The sequence below is a fragment of the Argiope bruennichi genome, chromosome 4 (genome assembly GCF_947563725.1).
Source record: "Argiope bruennichi chromosome 4, qqArgBrue1.1, whole genome shotgun sequence".
In the NCBI taxonomy this organism is placed as follows: Eukaryota; Metazoa; Arthropoda; class Arachnida; order Araneae; family Araneidae; genus Argiope; species Argiope bruennichi.
The window spans coordinates 137,799,332-137,820,556 of record NC_079154.1 but is presented as its reverse complement, the minus strand read 5'-3'; the positions used below and the strand labels follow the sequence as shown (position 1 = coordinate 137,820,556).

At 30.7% G+C, this 21,225-nt stretch overlaps 1 protein-coding gene across 3 annotated transcripts in view; it reads left to right on the top strand.

Annotated features, from left to right (window-relative positions):
* LOC129966028 (uncharacterized) overlaps positions 1 to 21,225 on the top strand; it is a 128,040-nt gene that overhangs the window by 83,448 nt on the left and 23,367 nt on the right. For all 3 annotated transcript variants that reach the window (XM_056080373.1, XM_056080374.1, XM_056080375.1), the window contains 5 exons: positions 2,331 to 2,407; positions 2,565 to 2,705; positions 7,313 to 7,381; positions 8,098 to 8,209; positions 19,656 to 19,837. In XM_056080373.1, the coding sequence (XP_055936348.1) occupies positions 2,331 to 2,407; positions 2,565 to 2,705; positions 7,313 to 7,381; positions 8,098 to 8,209; positions 19,656 to 19,837 (581 nt within the window). The remainder of the gene's footprint in view (positions 1 to 2,330; positions 2,408 to 2,564; positions 2,706 to 7,312; positions 7,382 to 8,097; positions 8,210 to 19,655; positions 19,838 to 21,225) is intronic.

Here is a 21,225-nt window from a genome sequence, read left to right as displayed (position 1 = left end):
TTACCTTTTGGCAAGATTGGCGGGTGTTTTGATACAAAACTTAAATTTTGAATTTTCTATCCGGCCTCCAACCCTCAAAATACCGTCGTCATTCAAAATCGGGTTGAGGCTTTTTAACTTACTGTTTGGAGAAATGAATCCTTTGAGGTGCAGGTTTTGAATATCTGCAGTAAATTCTTGAGGCTTCATCGCTTTAACCATGAAATTCTCAGCTTTTGCCAACTCACTATTGTTAAGAGGTTCTGTAGTACGCCCAAGTGGATATCGGACATTGTCACTCAACATAAAAATGTAACTAAGAACACTCAAAATAGACATATAATTATTACTAAGCTTAATTAATTCATACATTAAATGACCTTCAGTAATATTAAAATTTTTTAGAATTGTTCATTAATTCTCGATCAAGAGTTTCGAAAATTCTATCGGAAACTATAAGCTCGCATAGAGATTGGAAACCCTTCACTTTGCGCTACTGAGAATAGTAGTCAAAAGATGCATTTAATCTGGATGCAAATTGAACAAAACTTTCCGATGGGGATTTTTGAGCTTTTTTGAAATGATTTAAACATTCCTGAGGAGTGGGCTCAATTTTTTTTAAAATTAAAGTTTTAATTTTCTGATAATCATTTAAATCTTCCTGATTAATATAAACAAGCAAATTACTGACTTTTTCACCCAAAATATTCAACAGAATTTCTGCTTTCAAATCTTCTGAAACATTTTTGGTTTGGAATGCTTTTTCCAAAGAGTTGAAAAGTAAATTAAAGGATTCCGGTTTACAAGGTACGGGAATGGTTAATGTTTTAATACTTTTTCTTAAGCTTTCTAATTCAATAGTTGATGAACTCGAATCCACGATTTCAGTACTTTGAATATTATTTAATGATTTATTTTTAGCATTTGCTAATTCAATTTCTGTCTCTGTTTGACACAATTTTAACTTTTCTAGTTCTAACTTCAATTCATTTTCCATTTTCTTGCATTAGCTTTGCCTGAGTATCAGCTATTACTTGATCTAATAGGCCCTGGACTATTTCAGTTTGTGTTTTAAACACTTCACTTTTCTCCCTCAACTGAATTACTTTAACATTATCAGGAACGGAAAGCCCTAGCTCTTCCGTGATAATCCGCAACTCTTCTTTCTTTAACTTAGTACTCAAAGGCATGGTTGATATACGTGAAAATAATATTTAAATACAATCTCTCACAAATTATACCTTTTTGTACCGCTAATTTTGCAATCACAGGGAAAACTTTCAAATCGAAACTACGACACCTTTAATAATAATTCCACTATGAATTGTAAAAAGAAACCGAAATCAACTTTGTCAGAAATGCTACTTTCAAATATAAATCACAATTTGCACAACAAAATACACTGACAGGAATTACTAATCCTAATCCGAAAGTAAGAGTTCCAAAACCGAAACCAACTTTATCAGAAATGCTGCTTTCAACTGCATAACAAATTTCACAACAAAATACACCAACAGGAATTATTAATCCTAATCTGAAAGCAAATAAATTTTCATAACAAATACCAACAAACCACAAACTATTTCTTACATAACTAAATCTCAATAAAAAATCTCAAATTCAAAATTGACTCCAATTTCACATAAGCAAAAAAAAAAAAAAAAAAAAAAAAAATCCACAATTAAATTACACAAATTATGAATATCTCACCTTAATCTCTTTAACCGAAATTCCATAACTCATTACTTCTCCAAAAAAATATTTCCGAATATCATCGTAATAAGTTCTATCACACATCTCAATCCTTTTGATTCCAGCGAAAACCAAACTAGCTATTCAAAAAAATCCAAAGGGCGCAAATATTTCTCCTGGCTCGTCATACGGACCAAAATGTTAACTCCTCATTCATCACCATATTACTTACTCGGATCATATTATTTACTCCTCACACCGCATCCATTTTGTTAATTATCTCTGCTATATTACTCCTAAAAAAATCATGCCATGTTAGACACACACATTTATTACAACACAACACAGAACAGAGAAACATACATAAACACATTGCGTCACGTGATTACATTGAGTCACGTGATCAGGCGGGATGGAGAAAAGCGCGCGAACATTATGTATTGTTTTTTTTGCTATGGATTTTTTTTATATATTTCAAATATTTTAAGACATTATCTTTATTCTCACAATTTTTAAAGGAAATATTAATCTTATTTCTTGTATCAATTAATTTACTTATTTTTGTGCTTGAATTTATATAAAATCATTTAAGAAAAATAATTTTTCTGTATATTAATTATTAATGAATATTAAATCATGTTCGACTTTGTTTTCATTAGTTATTGATACAAATGATAGATTCCTACGAAAAATCTGTATTGGAATGGCTGACACTGAGAAAAAGATGACAAGAGAGGTAATGACATTTCTTTATATTTTTCTCTCTTCTATATAACTTTTTAATTTACAAAATGCAATTAGTATTCTTGCACATCTTATAAGTATTTTAATTGTGTTGTACATAGAATTTCAGTTTAATAAACTGTTTTTTTTTTTTTTTTTTTTTTTAACAGACACAGTTTGACATTGCTGTGGCTAGTGAAATCATGGCAGTTTTGGCCTTGGCAACAGATATGGCAGATATGAAGAAAAAACTTGCCTGCATTGTTGTTGCCAATAATAAAAATCAAGAACCTGTTACTGTTGATGACTTGGTATTCAAAATTCATTTTTTTATTACTGTTATCTTACCATTTTGCTATGTAGTTGCATGGTAAATGCATTTTCTCTTAAATAAGTGGGAATGTCTGGATGTTAACAACCTTTTGCTTCCAAGCACTCCATAAACCCTGCCACACATCAACTATTTATTATTGCCTTAAAATTGAATTGAAAAGAAATTCATACAAAACTTGTTATGAATATTTTGTTCATTATTAATGTATTTTAAATTTAAAAAATGTTGTATTTCTTTTTTGTATAAATGGACTTGTGGCATCAAATATAGATAAATGGTTAATTCTTTTTCAAAAAATTATTTACAAAAAATTCATATTAATTTTAAGCAGAATGAAAGATTATTAATGAGCAGAAAAAAATATTTTTATGTATATCTGCCCATAAATCAATAAATATAGACTGTGTGAAACAAATATTCTTTATATAATGCTCAAGAACTGCTGTGACTGCCCAAGAAATTGCTAAACTAAGAAAAACTATGAAAATGAACAAAATGAAATGAAATTATTTACTATGACTTTGGTGTTATTTTTAGCAAATAATTTTTTTAAATTTAATTATTTCATTTTCACAGCATTACATTGAAGTCTATATTGAGTTTATAGACTTGCATGAATTCTTTATCATTTTTTGCTTTAATGTTTTATAATAAAAACTTTGAACTTATTTAACTGATTTTTATGTTATTTTAAAATTCAAAACTGTTTCTGTTCAATGATTGAATCTAGTTTTAATCACAACGACCATTACATGTACACAAGTAAATATATTTTTACTGAAAAAAGTATAAAATAAACACAATAATTAAAATTAGGCTATTTTTAGTTAAATTTTAGAATGTATGAACAGACATGCCCTATTTCTGTGGATTTCAATGTTTTCAAAATAAAATTCTATCATTCTTAAGTCTGGTGTAAATCTGATTAAAATTTTGTAATCATTATTTGAGAAGTATACTAGCAGGAGATACAAGTAGTACACAAGCAAAAACTGAACTCTGTGTGCAGATTTTATATATGACTGAAATTCACAAGATATTGCATAATTCTCTCGAAAGCCATTCAGAGCCCCAGTGATCACAATTAGGGGTCAGAGTTCAGAATTCGAGAGGAAATTCTTGCCTTTCATTTCATTCAATCAGAAATATCTGAAATGAAATGAAACAACTGTTTGCAGTTTCTTTGTGAAAAGAAGCCATTTTATTTTTGTAACTTTTATGATGATCTTTTCTTTTTTCTCTTTTCCCTCCCTTTTTATCTGTCATTGATAGTAAAAATAAAAAAGGGAGAAAAAAAACTTACAGAAAAAAAATTGATGCATGTATTGGAGAAAGTGTAAAAAAGAAGGTTGAAGTTACTGGAAAAGCATTGTGCATTCTTTGTAATTACTTTATTTATTATGGTAAAAGAGAATTTGGTGAATAACTGATCATATAAAAGAATGAAAAGCAAATGGAAAAGATTATTCCAAAAAATGAAAATTTTTTACCAATTTTTTTTCCCCTACTCATCATCATTGTCGGCATCAACAAGTCTATCTCTTATGCCAGTTCATATCCCTCTTTGTGATACAATTTCTAATGCCGGATCCTTAATTTTGAACGCTAATATAGAATATTATTTGTCAATTTCAATGATTCTGGTTTTGGTGAATGTCAATAAAGGATAAGTAAAAAAAAAAAAAAAAAAAAAAAAAAAGCTTTAAATTATATGCCATTAAGTAAAAATTTTACAGCCTACAAAATGGAATTTCATACTCCAAAAGCATTTTTGTAGAACCGCAGAAAAATGTTCAAACTACCAGACTTTTATTGAATTTAAATGAAGCTTCAAGCACTAATAATGTGAGAGTGCTTTCATTATTGACAAGTTATTTTTCTTTCTTTTGAAATAGAGTGTCTGGTTTCTTTAAACATAGTAGCAATAAAATTGGAAAATATTTTTAAAGATATTTCAAATGTGTTCCAAGCATTTCAAAATGTTTTGAAAGAAATAAAATTACCTTTGTAAATCTTAGGCCTATTTTAATGGATTCTTGCAGAATTAAGAGAGGAACAAAGAGTGGTGTGAAACTCCCCTAGGAAAATAAAAACTGCTTATTTGTTTGATATTGATTCATCTCATCATATGCACATTGCTAGCAAAATAAGTTGTTCATTTTTTTAGTGAGAATCGATGACTTACAGAACTGGCTTGAGATACATAATGAAAGATATATTTAATGCTACAAAATAGTCTGCCTGACATTGCAAAATGGTTTATTAAGATATGCTCTATGGTATAATGTTGCGATGCTGCCATGAGCATTCTACACTTAATTGATTCTCTGTCTGTTTTATTTTATACTCCTTTTGTATTGTACTCCTCAGTTACTGTAACAAAACTGTGAACTTTTTTTAAAGTATGCTCTATTTATAAGCATAGAAATATTGATTCAAGTGGTAGGCAAAAATGAAGGAAATATTAAAGAATTTACTATAAAACAATACAAAAAATATGACTGTAGATGAAAAGACGACAAAAGTTACAATAATACAGAAGTTGTTTTGCTATAAAAGAGAGATTCACATGAATCACCATTTTTATGTTGTTGCTTCACTTCTATTAAAGAAATATGAATATATACTACAATATATACCAATATATATGTATATAGCTTCACTTCTATTAAAGAAATATGAATATATACTTCAACCATTTATTCTCAACATGTTTGTAAAATTGAAAGAATTATCTGTTGATTTTATTTTATCTTGCTGAATGACATAGGAATAATTGCATGGTAAACACTTAAAAGAGCCTTTAAGTATAATTGCAAAAAAATGTTTAGAATCCTATATGAATCCTATAAATGTTGAGAATCCTTTTTTTTTTTTTTTTGGCACAGGAACACTACCTAGTATATTAAATGGATGTAATAATTGTATAAAAGAAGAATTTCTTTATGAAGTTTTTAAAAAAATCTTATGCAAATTGTGCAGATTATTTGTAAAGGAAATTACCCATTGCAAATTCTTTACTGAAATGCATCTTCTCGACTGATCCAGCTTTAAAGTGAAAAAAGGTTACACTTAAGAGACAAAAGAAAATGTCATTTTTTATAATGCATGTTTTTACAAAATGTTATTATTGGCAGATATAGAGGCTAATGCACTGGAAATTCACCAATATCAAGTTTACTTAAAACTGTCATTTTCAGGGAGACATTCCCATAGATACCAAGTGGTTTAAATGATTCACTGTGGAGAAAATAAAATAGTCTTATGGCATCCTGTTTCCAAACTAATTTGTCTCTAGTCATACATTTTTGTTTCAATCTTGATTTCAAGTCTTGCTATTTTTTTATATGTATGTTTTCATCATCTAATAAGAATAGATTTCATTTTGCATTATCTGTTTATACATCTTGGATGTTCGATTAATTTTACTGTATATCTTTGGCAGTATACATTTTCTTTTTGTTGAAATAAAAATGATTCATCATAAAAATTGCTCATGTGTCTACTATAATTCTTCCAAAGGTATTAATATACTCAGTAAATAGTAAGTAGGTTGAGACTTCGAATGGATAAAGCCCTACGGCTCATAATAAGTTTCTTTCACAGTTCTCAAGTTGAACTTACATTCCATATAATGGCAGATTTGATGGATAAAAAATCAGAATGAATGCAATGTCAAAACATATTTTTCAATTCTAACTGTTAAAGGCAAAATGTTGAATAAAAAGCAGTTTGCTATTGAAAAATTTAAGAAAAAGATTTTTTGCTTGATGCTTATCTAAAAATCTACGCTTATCATGGAAATTCTTTCTAAAAGAATTTGATTGTAATGAAGTAGCAGTGGAGGGGAAAAAATAGAGAAACTCTCATAAAAAAAAAGAGAACAATAAAAAAAATTGAAAGAGGAGGAAAATAGAAGATTAGAGCATAAAAGAAAATGGAACTGTTATTCCAAAACTTACAAAAAAAAAAAAAAAAAAAAAAAAAAAAAAAAATCAAATCTTTTAGTAAGATGCATCTTTAGAGACATTTGCTTTCATTTTTAACAAAGTTTGTAAATTATTAAGTTATACATTTAATGTCAATTACTTTTCTTTTCAATTTTAATAGATTAAGCACTTTTTATATGTTTTTTTTTTTGATTAACCAAACTTATTTTACTTCTCAGTATTTATATTTGGCACTATTCATTATTTTATGAAGTTCAGATTTTCTTTTATTCCAAGACTGTATCATGTCTGATGATAATTTTTAAATTCTACTTCCATATCGCCACAAATTCATTACAAAATTTGATAAACTCTACCAGAAACAATAGTAAACTTTTACATGTAAATGACATAAAGACAGTATAAAACTTTTCATGGAATTGGTAGAAAATTTTAAATTTTTTATGTTAAAAATAAATTAGTCAATTAAAAAATTGCATTAAATTTCAATAATTTTTTAGGAATTATTTTTTCTTGTCTTTATGTATTGAGTATAAAAGTATTTAAAATACAATTTTAGAAAATAGTAATATACACTAGCAGTGCAATTTTTGGTTATGCAGCTAATAAAATTAATTGAGTTTTGTTTTTTTAGGGTGTCACTGGAGCTTTAGCTGTTTTGTTGAAGGATGCCATTAATCCAAATTTAATGCAGACAATTGAAGTAATTAATTTCCTTTGAATATTCTCTTAAAGTTTGCAATTTCTTTAAAATTAGTTTCTAATTTTTCAGTTAATTTTAAATTGAACTGTGCTGTGATATCCCTTCATATATACATTGTGATTTTATTTTCTGATTTTTTTTGTTTGTGTTTCTTTATATTTTGTCTGCTATTTTCACCTTAAATTTTTTTAAAAATGTATTTTTACCTCAGAAAATTATCACCCTGTGCTTTTAAGCATAGCTATTTTTTTTCTGTAATGTGTAATTAAATTCTACCATATGAATGGTCTAATGATTGAATTAGGGATATCTAGTAATAGGATTTCATCTTAAAAATTGGAAGATATCATGTTTGAAATTTGATTACACTAGAATACAACTGTGTATAAGGCTGGATGTGCATTGAATCTGCTGTTGAGAATTAAATATTCTAACATTAATATGCCATGGAAATTTTTGGAGTATAAATCCAGATTCAAATTTCATTTTCTTCATTGTTTAAAAATTAGGAGATCCATCATCAAAATTTAACAGTAACCACCTAAACCAAACTAATCTAACTCCCAATACTACTTAGGCCTTATATTAGTAATTAGAAATTTTTTTTATGTAATGAAAAATTAATATAAATGCTCCAAGTGAAGTTTACTATTTGAATAAGTTACATTAGTCAATCATCATTTTAAATGTGTATATTGAATATTTTGAAATTTTAGGGTGCACCTATATTTGTTCATGCTGGGCCTTTTGCAAATATTGCTCATGGGAACTCTTCAATTATTGCTGATAAACTAGCTTTGAAATTAGTGGGAAAGAATGGATATGTTGGTAAGATTCTGTTTAATTTTTTAAATTCGAGTTTTATTTGAGCTAAACAGGGACAAATAATTTTTTCTCTACTTATTTCTTTTTATTTGTTAATATTTGTTGCTTGAAAATATTTCTTATAAATAGTAATAAGAAAGATTAATGTATGTATGCATGTGGTGGCACTCTATAGGCCAGACATTTGACCTGAAACTACCAAACTTGGCATATTTATACTTTGGACAGGATGCATAATATCATAAAAAGTGCTTAAATTTGAAAACCATTTTTAAGCACCTTAAAAACGCTTACTTTTAGTAAAAGATCCTTAAAAAGTACTTAATTTTCTTCAGAAATGCAAAGAAAACTTTTTGAGGGTTTGCCCACATGTATTAAGATAACACCTAATGATTTTTTCCCACTCACTTTTCAGCATGTGCATTGTTGTTTATTGTAATATTGGAAAGTTTATCCCAAAGGGTCAGTACAAGTTTTGTACTATGTCATACTTCTTGTGACTCGAAAAGCATTCGATCTTCAGAGGAATTCAATGATGGTGAAAAATTTGTCTTAGTTATGTGTTAAAGAAAAATATGTACTTTATACTCATACTTAGTTTTATATGTTAAAGGAAATTATGCAGTTAACTCCGATCAACAAAAAATAAGAGTACAGCAGAATGAATTCGGTGCGCCAAAGAGATATATCAAACAGGGGAGAAGCTGCTCTAAAAACGTAAAATCTCTTTAGTCCATTATACATTCGATCATTGTTACCTATAAATCAATATGTCGATGTCCTAAACAATCTGTTTGAAGGGATTTTGCTATACTATACTGCATTGAATTCATTGCTGCAAGAGTAATGCAATGAAAACGGGCTTTAACAATTTAAAAAGAACCACATACACAAAACGCTACACTTATAATTACACATATCTGACAGAGTTTTGGGGGTCACCCTCTTTTTCTCAATGGCACAACTGTTTGAGTTTCCGTATTTGCTTTGACGAATGGCCTTAATGCAGACACATAATGTTCCACAGGTTTTTGGATGGTTCTTCCACAGTAGAAATAACAAGTTCTTGGAGAGTGTTGAGAATGAATTAAATTCGGTCCATCTCTCTTAGGTACGAACTTTGCAGACAATTTGTTTGAAGCCTTGCTCACTGGATGCAATGTTACCCACACTCTGTCTACAGGACAACATTTTGGATTTTCTTGTCGTCTCTTGTCAACATAACGCTTTTGTCTATCTTAATATAACTCCACTCTTTCTCGTAGTTGTTGTACAGTTGTTGCAAAACGTTTCAAGTATGGAGTATTCTTTGGAACAAAATTTTCGTTTTGAATAACAGATTTTATATCATATTTTACATCGCCCAGTCCGTAATTCTCTACAAAATTGAGAAATGCAGCAGATTGTCCAGTTGAGTCGCATCTGGCTGTGTTTAAAGCAAATCTTACGAAGGGCAGTTTATCATTCCATGCCTGCTGGTTATTCCAACAAGTATTGTTAAGTGAGGCTTTAAATCTCTATTCTTTCTCTCAACTGGGTTAGAGTGTGGATGATAGACAGGAATAAAGTTTTGATTAATATCTAAGGCATAGCCTAATTGTTGCATAACAGCACTGGTAAACAGAGAGCCGTTTACGATTAGCATTTTTCTGGGTAACCCAAATCGAAGGGCTACTTTCTCGAAAAGGGCTGTCGCTTCCTTTAAGGCAAATAATTCTGTTCACTTTGTGGCCCAATCTTGCACAATAAAGATTCATTTTTCACCAGATGGTGTTTCAGGAAGGGGACCGAAAAAGTCGATTGACAAGGTCTCAAAGCGTTGAATATAGACAGGAGTTTGAAGTAATCCAGATGCTTTTGATTGGAGGCTTTATAGCGACAATATTCTGGACAGCTTTTGACATACTCCGCTATATCTTTTCTCATTCCAACCCAGTAGTATCGCTTTGATATACGATGGAGCGTTCCTTCAGATCCATAATGGCCTGACTTAGGTGACTGACTCATGGTATTCTTTCAAAATCTCTTCTTTTCTTTGCAGGGATATAGTTGCCCTTCTTCTTCTTCGGATTTAGAAAAATATCAGAACAGCACTCCTCTGTTCATAATGTATCCTCTTCCAGTCCAGTCCAGTCCACTTGTTCCTCTGGACTCTCAAAAGCTTCAATTATCTTTCGAAGATTATCATCTTCCAACTGTGATTGACGTAATTTCTTACGGCTAGCAGTAGGCATTTCCATGGCTACAGCACATATTTGACAAGAAACTGTACTTGAATAGTCACAAATAGGACGTGATAGTAAGTCAGCAATAAAATTCGATCTTCCAGGAATGTAATTGATAGTCAAATTGTATGATTGGATTTGTAAGGCCCATCTTGCGAGCCTACCGGTGGGTGATTGCAAAGTCATGAGCCACTTCAGTGGTTGGTGGTCATAAGTTATTGTTATGGACTGCCATTCAACATACCCTCTAAATTTATTAAATGCCTATACTACTGCTAAGGCTTCTTTTTCTATTGTAGAGTAATTTACACTCATGTCCATAAATTAAGTATAATTCAGAGTCACCCGGATATCGAACTCTAAAATACATATATCATCCGTAAAATGACTACACACATCTTCAAAAATCATATGCATAGTACGTCACAATGACGAGAGTATAAGAGAGTGATGCGTAAGGAATACAGGCAAAGAAGTAAAATTGTTCGCAAGCGCTTTATAAGTCGTTCAGTGCAATAATCGCATAGTTATGGCCCAAAGGACGCATTTGGATGATTTTTACGTGTTCGAAATATCGGCCGTCTGGAATGTGGGCGTACCCAGCTGGAAGTATCCGAGGAACTTGGAATCACCCAGAGTGTCATCTCCAGGCTTTGGCAACGATTCCAAGATGTTGGTAATGTGAGTAGACGTTACAGCAGGTCGCCCCCGAGTTACAACGCCGAATGAGGATTGGTATTTGGTAGTTACTGCCAGATGGAGCACAGCATCAGACCTATCTCGTCAGCTCTCTTCAGCCACTGGTACGACAGTTTCAAGGCAGACCGTATACAGACGCTTAGGGAAGATTGGTTTATATGCTCGTAGGCCTGTCAGATGTGTTCCACTTACTGCAACTCACTGCCGCCTGCGGTTAGCCTGAAATAGGAGCTTGCATTGTGGACACCGCAATAGTGGGCTTATGTGATGTTTTCCGACGAGTCCAGGTTTAACTTGCAGTCTGATTCTCGCCGGACTTTCATATGGAGAGCGTCAGGTACCCGTTACCACCAAGAGAATATCATTGAATGACACCATTACGGTGGTGCAGGATTGCTCGTTTGGGGATGAATTATTCTGGGTTCCAAAACTGACCTGCATGTTCAGATTGAAACCTTGACAGGTCAAATCTATCGGGACGTCATTCTGGAACAACATGTACGTTTGTTTCGGGCGCCATGAACGCAGAATTCGTGTTTATGGATGACAACGCCCGTCCTCACCGTGCAAACATCGTAAACGAAAGCCTTCGATTGGAGGATATCACCCATATGGACTGGCCAGCATTCTCACCGGACTTGAATCCAGTAGAGCATGTGTGGGATGTGCTTGGCCGACGAGTTGCTGCCCGTCAAGCACCTTCTACATGTCTACCGAAACTTCGGAGATGAGTGGTATATGCTTGCTTGATGAGTGGTATAATATTCCCCAAGATCAGATCGATAATTTGATACTCAACATGCCTAGGAGTTGTACGGACTGTATTGCATGGTTTGGAAGACATACCATGTATTAACCATCATACCAACCATGTAATATTGGTTTTTGTAAATAGGTTTTTTTGTAATTTGCTCCAGGGAGCAAAAAATCGCAATTTTTATTAATGATATCAAACATATAGCATCGTTTTTGCTCTTTACCTTTTGTTTAATAAATAGGCTTTACAAATAAGTCACATTTGTTTTGCTTCTGACTCTTTCTTTTCCTGAACTTACATTATCCTTAATTTATGGACATGAGTGTTGTCGGCGCTGCCGAGCTTTTTTAATTCTTATTTCTCATCAGAAAAATTAATAAGGCAAAGACTGCCCTTTTAGTAAATAAATGTAAACGAAAATAATTGGCATGACACCATATTTAAATTTTTTGACAACATTTAATTGACGTAGGACGAAACATAACATATATGAACACTATTACAAAATTTAGCATGAGAACATCGTAGAACTCCGAACATCCATCTCTTTTTTCTCGGCACCGTCTCTCCCACCGTCCTCCTTCTCCACACTCTTCCCTTCAGTTCGTTTTCTGGTTCTAATCATCCGTAGCGCCCTCACACGCCGCCCCTAAGAGAAAAACTGCTCATCAAACGACAAAAGTTTTTCTCTGATTCCTTTGGACAAAGTTAATAACATGTAAGGAAAAATAACTAAACGAAATAAGAACATCTCATCCACTTATTGAAATAACAATGAAAGCTCCGAATATATATATATGAAAAATAATTAAACGAAATATGAACATAGCATACATATATTAAATAAAAATGAATACATATATTGAAAATAATTAAACACAATAAGAATATGGCGTACATATGTTGAAATAAAAACTGAACAAAACATACATTAACACAATGGATATTGAGAACTAATTTTAACAAGAAAAAGAACTAACGTTTAGATTGTAGACGAGATAAAGCATCAGCGTCTTTGTTTAAGATTCCAGGACGATGAGTAATTTTGTAACTCCATCGTTGCAAAGCCAATGCCCACCTAGTTAATTTAGGGCTTTTTGGAGTTTTTTCAATTAAGTATTTTAATGGATTATGATCAGTTACGATTTCTACCGTAGTTCCGTGCAACCATTTATCAAATTTTTTAAATCCAAACAAAATGGCATTAGCTTCCTTTTCAATGGTTGACCAATTTTTTGGGGTTTTGTTAAATTTTTGGCTTACAAATGCGATGGGTTTATAATTTCCTTTTTCATCTTTTTGGGTTAGACAACAACCAACTGCATAGTCAGAAGCGTCTGAGTGAATTTCGAAAGGTTTACCAAAATCAGGGGCATTTAACGCTGTCGCCTCACATAAAGCTTTCTTCAATCTAAAAAACGATTCTTCTTCGCGTTTTCCCCAATTTACATCTCCTGATTTTTTCCCTTTGGTTAGTTCAGTTAGAGGGGTTGCAATTTCCGCATAATTAGGAATATATGATCGATAAAACCCCATTAGTCCTAACACAGATCTTACTTCCATTTTCGTCTTTGGCCTTTCTAGTCGTTTTATTGCCGCAATTTTTTCCTCGTCTGGTGCATGCTTACCTCCTCCTATTTTATGGCCTAAAAATTGTAGTTCTCGGGCCGCGAAAGTGCATTTTTTAAATTTTACAGAAAACCCTGTCTTTTCTAATTCCTGCAATACCTTTCTCAGATGAATTAAATGTTCGCTCCATGTTTTGGAGTACGCTATTATATCGTCAATGTAAGCTTGAGCATAACTAGAATGGTTTCGAAGAACACTATTCATTATTTTTTGGAATATACCCGATGCTCCCGATAGACCAAAAGGCATAACCTTCCACTGATATACTCCGTTATGAGTGGAAAAAGCTGTTAAAATTTTGTTCTCATCATTCATTTTAATTTGGTAATATCCCTTTAGCAAATCTAGACAAGATAACCACTGAGCCATCCCCGCAGTAAAAACTAATTCTTGTGTATCTTTCATGGGGTAATTAGGAAATTTTGTTACAGCATTAAGGGCTCTATAGTCAATACACATTCGAATGGATGCGTCCTTCTTTGCCACACATACTATTGGATATGTAATGTCTGCATTCGAAGGTTCAATCAAGTGTAAGTCCAACAGTTCTTTCACTTGTCTGTCCACCTCTGCTCTATAAGACATTGGAACACTGTAGGAATGCTCATCTTTATTGAATGAAATTTAGTAACTTTGTTCAAAAGCAAATGTAATTAAGATAATTAATTAAATTACTTAATTAAGAAACCAACAGAAATCTTATATTTAAAGCCTATATTTTAAGATAATTCTTAAAGCAACACAAAATTAGAATTCAACACTACGGGGATAAGTTGATTAAGTGTCTGCTTATCAAGTTCTTTCCCACTATACAACAACTGAATAACAATTATCATTTTAGTCGACAGCTGGGTTAAGCTTTAATAATTAAATTACTCAGTTATTAGTTTAATTAAGTAAAAGCTGGGTTAAGCCTTTTACTTGTGAGTATTCAGAACCACTTACCGGCGATTTCCGGACTTTACTACAGATGGGGAGAGGGTGTCTCACTACCGAAATCCAGGGATGGATTTTCTAAAACAATTACTTTACCTCATCTGGTTGTTCATGCCTATAATATCCTTTTCTAAGATTTTTTTTTTTTTTTTTTTTTTTGCACGAGACTAGCAACGAGACTTAGGCCTAACTCGTTGGGCGCCACTTTTGTAAGAGCAGTGCAATGAAAACGGGCTTTAACAATTTAAAAAGAATTTAATACACAACCACGTATACAAAATACTACACTTACAATATACACATTTAGTCAATATTTATATTTAAAAGCTTAAGTAAATCGGCAGTTTTCACATGCATACAATCTTGCGGCTAGCCCCGTACTGCCGCCCTGCTTTTGATGACTGGCTTTAGTTGAATTATATAACGATTTTTGTTTTTTCTCTTTTTATAACTTTTTTTGTTTCACATTGAAATATTTCTATACAAATTGAGTTTTGTCCTGGTTGGCAGAGCAATATAAACAATTTAAGTTAGGAACATGAAATTTGGCAAAAAATTACTTTTTGGATATTTGAGCCTATAAAGAACGGATTTTTCCAAATTTTGAGTAGAAGTTTAATTTAAAAACAAAAACAGAATTTTAACATGTTTCCGCCATAACATCAAAACCTATGATCGCACAAAAGATATTTTTATACCGTTTTAGAAGTTTGAAAAGGTGACTTTCCAATGATACCAATTTTGTTTAAATAAATGGTTTTAAAAAAATAGTAGCAATTTTTTTAAAATTGGTTTTGAACACAATTTATAACAATGATTTTTATTGCAACGAAATTTTAATCAATGTAATTGTTTCATCGAATCTTTAAGTCACGTTAAACATGCTAACGTCGTGATAATAATAATAATAATATGCTTTTTTTGCTTTAATTTAAAATTCAAAATTTTAAAGCAGTTCTCTGAATAATATTCTTTGCTTGTTGAGTGGTGTTAAATTTTAAAACAATGGGATATATTTTCTCTTGCTCACTTCAAAAAATGTATTCACTGTCAATTTTTAAATTTTATTTTTACAACTTCGTGAATTTGCTCCCGTTACTTAAGAGAACATTTTCATAAGTAATGTGATTTCATATTGTGAAATCATTTTCATTTCTTCTTAAAATATACAATCACGCTGTTCTGTAATTAAAGCTAAAGTAAAATTTTTTTTGTTTATTTTTGTATATAAATTAAAAAGCAGGTTTTTATTAAAGTTTTGATATGTGAAACATTCCAAAAAAGCTCTTTCTAAGTCTGAACAATTCTAAACACTATTATTCGTTTCTGTTATTTTTTTTTTTTTGTAAGAACATAACGTTGTTCTGTTGTTAAATTTTGATAGTTTGCCATCCTATGATGTGATATTCATAATGGAATGCTTTAGCATTATAAAGTTGCAAATAAAATATTCTAAATTGCTAAATATTGTGAGTTAGCGTAAAAGGAAATTTATGCTTTCCATCCCAGCCATGTCAGATTTTATTTGTTGCAGCTTATATAAAAATCTAATGCAAAATTTTAGATCCTATGTTTTTTGGTAAATCATATGCTTCTACATCAATGTCGACATTTTAAGAAATGGTGTATACATCTAAATTAGTTAGTTGTTGTTAATTTTAAAAAATATTGAAAAGGATCCGAGATTTTTATTGTTAATCTTAAAAGTTAATTTTTTTTGATAACGATAATTTATTTTTTATGTTTTTGTCACAACAAAAAATTTGTTTTACAACAGAAGACGTTGTTCTTCTGCAGCATTGCAGAAATAAATATTGAAATTAAAAAATATATTTAAAGTTAATCATTTTTTAGTAAAAATAAGTCATTCTTATTAAAAAGAAAACATCTTACGTTTAGAAAATACGCAAGTTTATGTATGTGTTACGGCCAATGTCCGATCTTTTCTTGATTTCGGGCTTTGGCCGGCCAATTTGCGAAGTGGCTTGGGACGATCGGCTAAAGTAGGAAAAGAGAACTCAAGAGCAGATTGTTTTATACACTGTTAAAAATGAAGTATTTAAAAATGAGTACTTCTGTGTACTGTTTTTTTTTAAGTACAATTGTTTCAGGAACGCGTTCAAATATAAGTGACACCTCTCAGTTAAAAATAAGCTTGTAATATATAAAAATATGATCTCATATTAAAGCATAACCGAAATGATTCAGTGAACGTATATGCTGTAACAACGTGATAGCGTGAAGAAGATTAAATTTGCGCCCTTCAAAATGACGAATTATATCTTGAGCAAATGCGTTGCGTATCGTCTATGAATACAAAGGTAAATTGAGTACTCAATTTGACAACTACCTTTAAAGGTGATCCTTAGTCTTTAACATAACATTAACATTATATTAAGTTAACATAACTTAGTGTTAAAGATCCCAGATCACATTGCTTCCCGAAATATCGCTTCAAAAAATATGATTTTTTTTTACAAAGGTAAATAGCAAATATAAGGGTTAATTAAAATAAATATGAAGGAAAAATTGTTAATTGTTTTGTTGTTAATATTATTTAAAGACATTTCTTTGTTGGCGCCATCTGTCGAATTTCACTTACATTATATTTTTTACATAAATTTATGTAACTATTATTATTTATAAATTAAAATGAATACAATGACATTTATGTCATTATATTCATTTTAATTTACTCTTAATAGTGTTTTTTCCCTTGTAAAAAAGTTCGTATTTTATGAATCGCTATTTCTAATCTGGAAAATATAGCATTAGGTCTATGGAGCAGAAAAAGATGGACTATCACCCTTAAAACATTTCTTGGAATACACCGCTCTTGTGCGAGTTAGCCTAGTTGGCAGGGCATTGGGCTGCAGATCGAACGGTCTGTGTACGAATCTCTCTGGGTTCAACCATGTCAGTTGAGATTTCGTTTTAGAAATTTATGTTTGCATAGTTTCTGCAGATTTGGAAAAACACATACTCATATTCGAATCCTTGTACGTATTCAAAAAGTGAATGTATGCATTTCTCAAATTTAAGTCTATTGTACTCGGAGCTACTATAACAACATGAAGTACACAAGAATGAGTACATTTTACTTATTTTTAAGTATTCTGTTTAATGTGCAGCCTACCGATCAATCTACCATTATCACATCGGGCTTTGGCCAAGGATTCCCAGCCACTTCATGAAATGGCCAGCCAAAGTAGAATATATAATATTAATTGCAAGTACTTCGGACTTCTTTCAAAACGTGAACTGGCCGAACTTCGGACTTTGGCAGTAACATATGCATGATGTAAAAAGATGCATAACTTTTTTTTTTTTTTTGGCTAAGGTGCTTAAAAAGTACTTAAAAGCTCTTAATTTTTGCAACAGTTTCTCACTACGCACTCTGTTGGAGAGTGAGAATGTTCACCTCAGAACAATTTTTTTAGAAATTTTAATTAATTAAGAAATTAAGCAAAACTTTAGCATTTTTTCCATCAGAACTTCTGAAAATATAATAGCACAAAAATGATTTTTTTTGTCAATGTAAAAATTCAAGAAATTATCTTTTCAGTGATAGTTTAATGTTTGTGCAGATTTTTTTTTTCTGAATTTTAGCATTTTCTTTGTTTAATTTTCGACATTAAATTACATTGTTGCCCTGAGACTCAAATCATTTTCAATGTTTCATCAATATTTAATTGCATAATTTTCTTCTATTATTTAAAACTAAAGGAGGAATTGTGTTGTTTACAAGGTGAGTTTTAAAAAATGAAGTTACTATACCATGAAAGTTAAAAATAATAGACGAACTGGATGTTTGTTTTTAATAGTGGTATAATGTCATGGAGTTTATCTTCAATAAAAAGGTTCATATACACAATAAATAGGACATATGAAGACAATTAAACTATCTTAAACCCTGCTTTTATGTCTGACAATTTTTGATGGAATTGTGGTGCGCTTTTTAAGCCAGATAACAGCTACGAGACATGAGTAATTACTTTTGTCTTGTGGTCATGTTACTCGGCTACGAACCATAAAGTTACGAGTTCGGTCCTCGCTTATTGCCAATAGCTACATTGGTGACTCGGTGAGGAAAAATATGCAACCTTCATACAACTGTTCATACAACCTTCAACTAACAGAAATGAATAAAATGAAACTGATAAATAATCAGCCAATAAAAAAATGAAGCTAATAAATAATCAGCCAAAAAATAAATAAAAAAATGAAGCTGATAAATAATCAGTCTATAAAAAATGGATAAGACGCAACAGCCAATATTACCACTAATAACAAAAAAAAAAAAAAAAAAAGGACAAAATATCGTTTGTCTCACCTCCGACTTACTGGAGGGAGAGTAATGTGGTGTCGCTTTATAAGCCAGATAACAGCCACGAGACATGAGTAATTACTTTTGTCTTGTTACTCAGCTACGAACCATAAGGTTACGAGTTCACGTCCGGGTCACCAATGTTGCTATTGGCGATAAGCGAGGACCAAGTAACAGGACCACAAGACAAAAGTAATTACTCATGTCTCGTAGCTGTTATCTGGCTTATAAAACGACACCACAGAATCATAGGTGTCAAATTATATCTAAACAATTTGCCTGAATTTAAACATAGCCAATATTTTCCCAAAGACTGATTGTTAAAAATAACTTGTGAATAATATGAAAATAAACTATCTATTTAAATTTTAAAAACATTATGAAAGTTTATTAAAAAAATATTCAGATCAAACTGATGTTTTTCCCAGCGCACAAAAAATAAGTTTACTGCTGGTCATAACAATTATTGAAGAAAACGAGACTATATCAAATATTTTCTGTTGCGCAGTTGGCAACAACTGTAAATAGTTAGGTTTTGAGAAGAATAAAGTAATGTGTTGTGATATTTGCAGTCTAATTTGTCTTCACTCTAATCCACACAATTATGTAACAACAATAAAATAAAAATGCCTTACTTTAAACTTAATTTTAAAAATTTCATATTTGGTAGTTAAGTTGAAACTAACATTATATTAAAACTAAATAACTAGGATTAATTATCAAAAATACATTGAAAAATTTTAAGACTTAAGAATTGCTTTGAAACATGATTTACTGTCTATAAATCTATGAAATACAATATTTATTTGAATTTTTCAATAATTACAGTTAATTATATATACATGGATGCAAATTATTTTATTATTATTATTTCAGTAACTGAAGCTGGTTTCGGTTCAGATGTTGGTCTTGAAAAGTTTTGTGATATAAAGTGCCGTTACTCTGGTTTGGTTCCTAATGCAGTTGTAATTGTTGCAACAATAAGAGCTTTGAAATTGCATGGTGGTGGTCCTAACATAACATCAGGAGCTTCCTTGTCAAAGGAATATACACAAGAAGTGAGTTTAAAGTATTATATTCAGCATATCAATTAAAAACTGTGTGAATAACTGTCAATATTTCATCTTAAAATTTGAAATGTCAATTTTAAAGTAAATTTATTAAAATGTAACCTAATATTGAATTAGTGCTCTTTTTAGCAAGCTGAACCAAATCATAATTTTTATTGTGTTTATTTAGTTGTTGAGAAATTCATTTTACTTTCTTATGTAAGAAATATTCAAAGGGGAAGGAAGTACTGTAATTGTCAAAAAAATTTTCTTGTAAGATTTTTCCATTTTCTAGATTTTTTTTAGATTTTCTCCATGTATAGAATTCCTCAACATTTCATATCCCTAATTTTAGAGAGAGGATCATTTTTGAATGATCTGTTTGTAAACCCACTAACAAAAATGTAATCAACTATGCAATTTCATTATTCAACAAAAGGGAAAAATCAGAATTCGAAATCGATGAAGGAAAGTGATATACTATACATATAAATTTAAAATGCTATTAATTTTCCCCCTTGTAATGATATTTTCTGTGTTTGCTGCATTTCTGTATATTAAAACATAAGCTTTCTGACTTTCGAAAAAAGTTGTAATTTTTATGTTGCTTTGAAGAGTACTATTGTAAGAAAACATAAGTAATATTCATTCATACATTATTCATGATCGATACATTTACTAAATGTCAAATTATATATTTTTCTTTATAGTTTAATTTTTTTTATTTAACATTTCATGTTTGCTTTATAAATAATTATTGTAAGAAAGATGAAAATGTCATATTCGTTTCACTTTTGTTACAAACTTGTTAAATTAATTGTTAATAGTACATCAAAACATTATATTTGAAATTGCCTTAAAAATAATAAAGTAGCCTTTAAAGGGCTAACTTTCACATGGAGTATTTGAAACAAATGAAAGTTCATAACATCACTATCAATTCATGATATTCCATTCTTATTTGTCTCATGCGAAATCTGAATTGGCATCATTTTTCAGATATGCAAGCTTTGTTTCTCCTTCCTGGTGTGGGAATTTCTTTTCTGACATTTTCACAGCTACTTTTTAGACTCAGAAACAGAGGAGTAGTTCTGTAATGAAAATAACAAATTATGAATCCCTAAATAAAGATTGATTTGAATTCTCAACATTATTATGGATTCATTTTGTCAGTATTAAATATTTTACTTTTATCAGAAATTTATTCTTATCACCTTTAAAGTGTAAACATAATTAGCAAAACCAAAATTATACATGTGTGATTGTACGAAATTCATGTTTGTTCAGTAATTTAAACTAATGATATATGCAATGATAAATTTTTATAGTGTATGCATCTTCTTAAATAATGAATTGCTTATTTTGTTTTGAGCTCTTGTAAAAATATTTCTAATGAT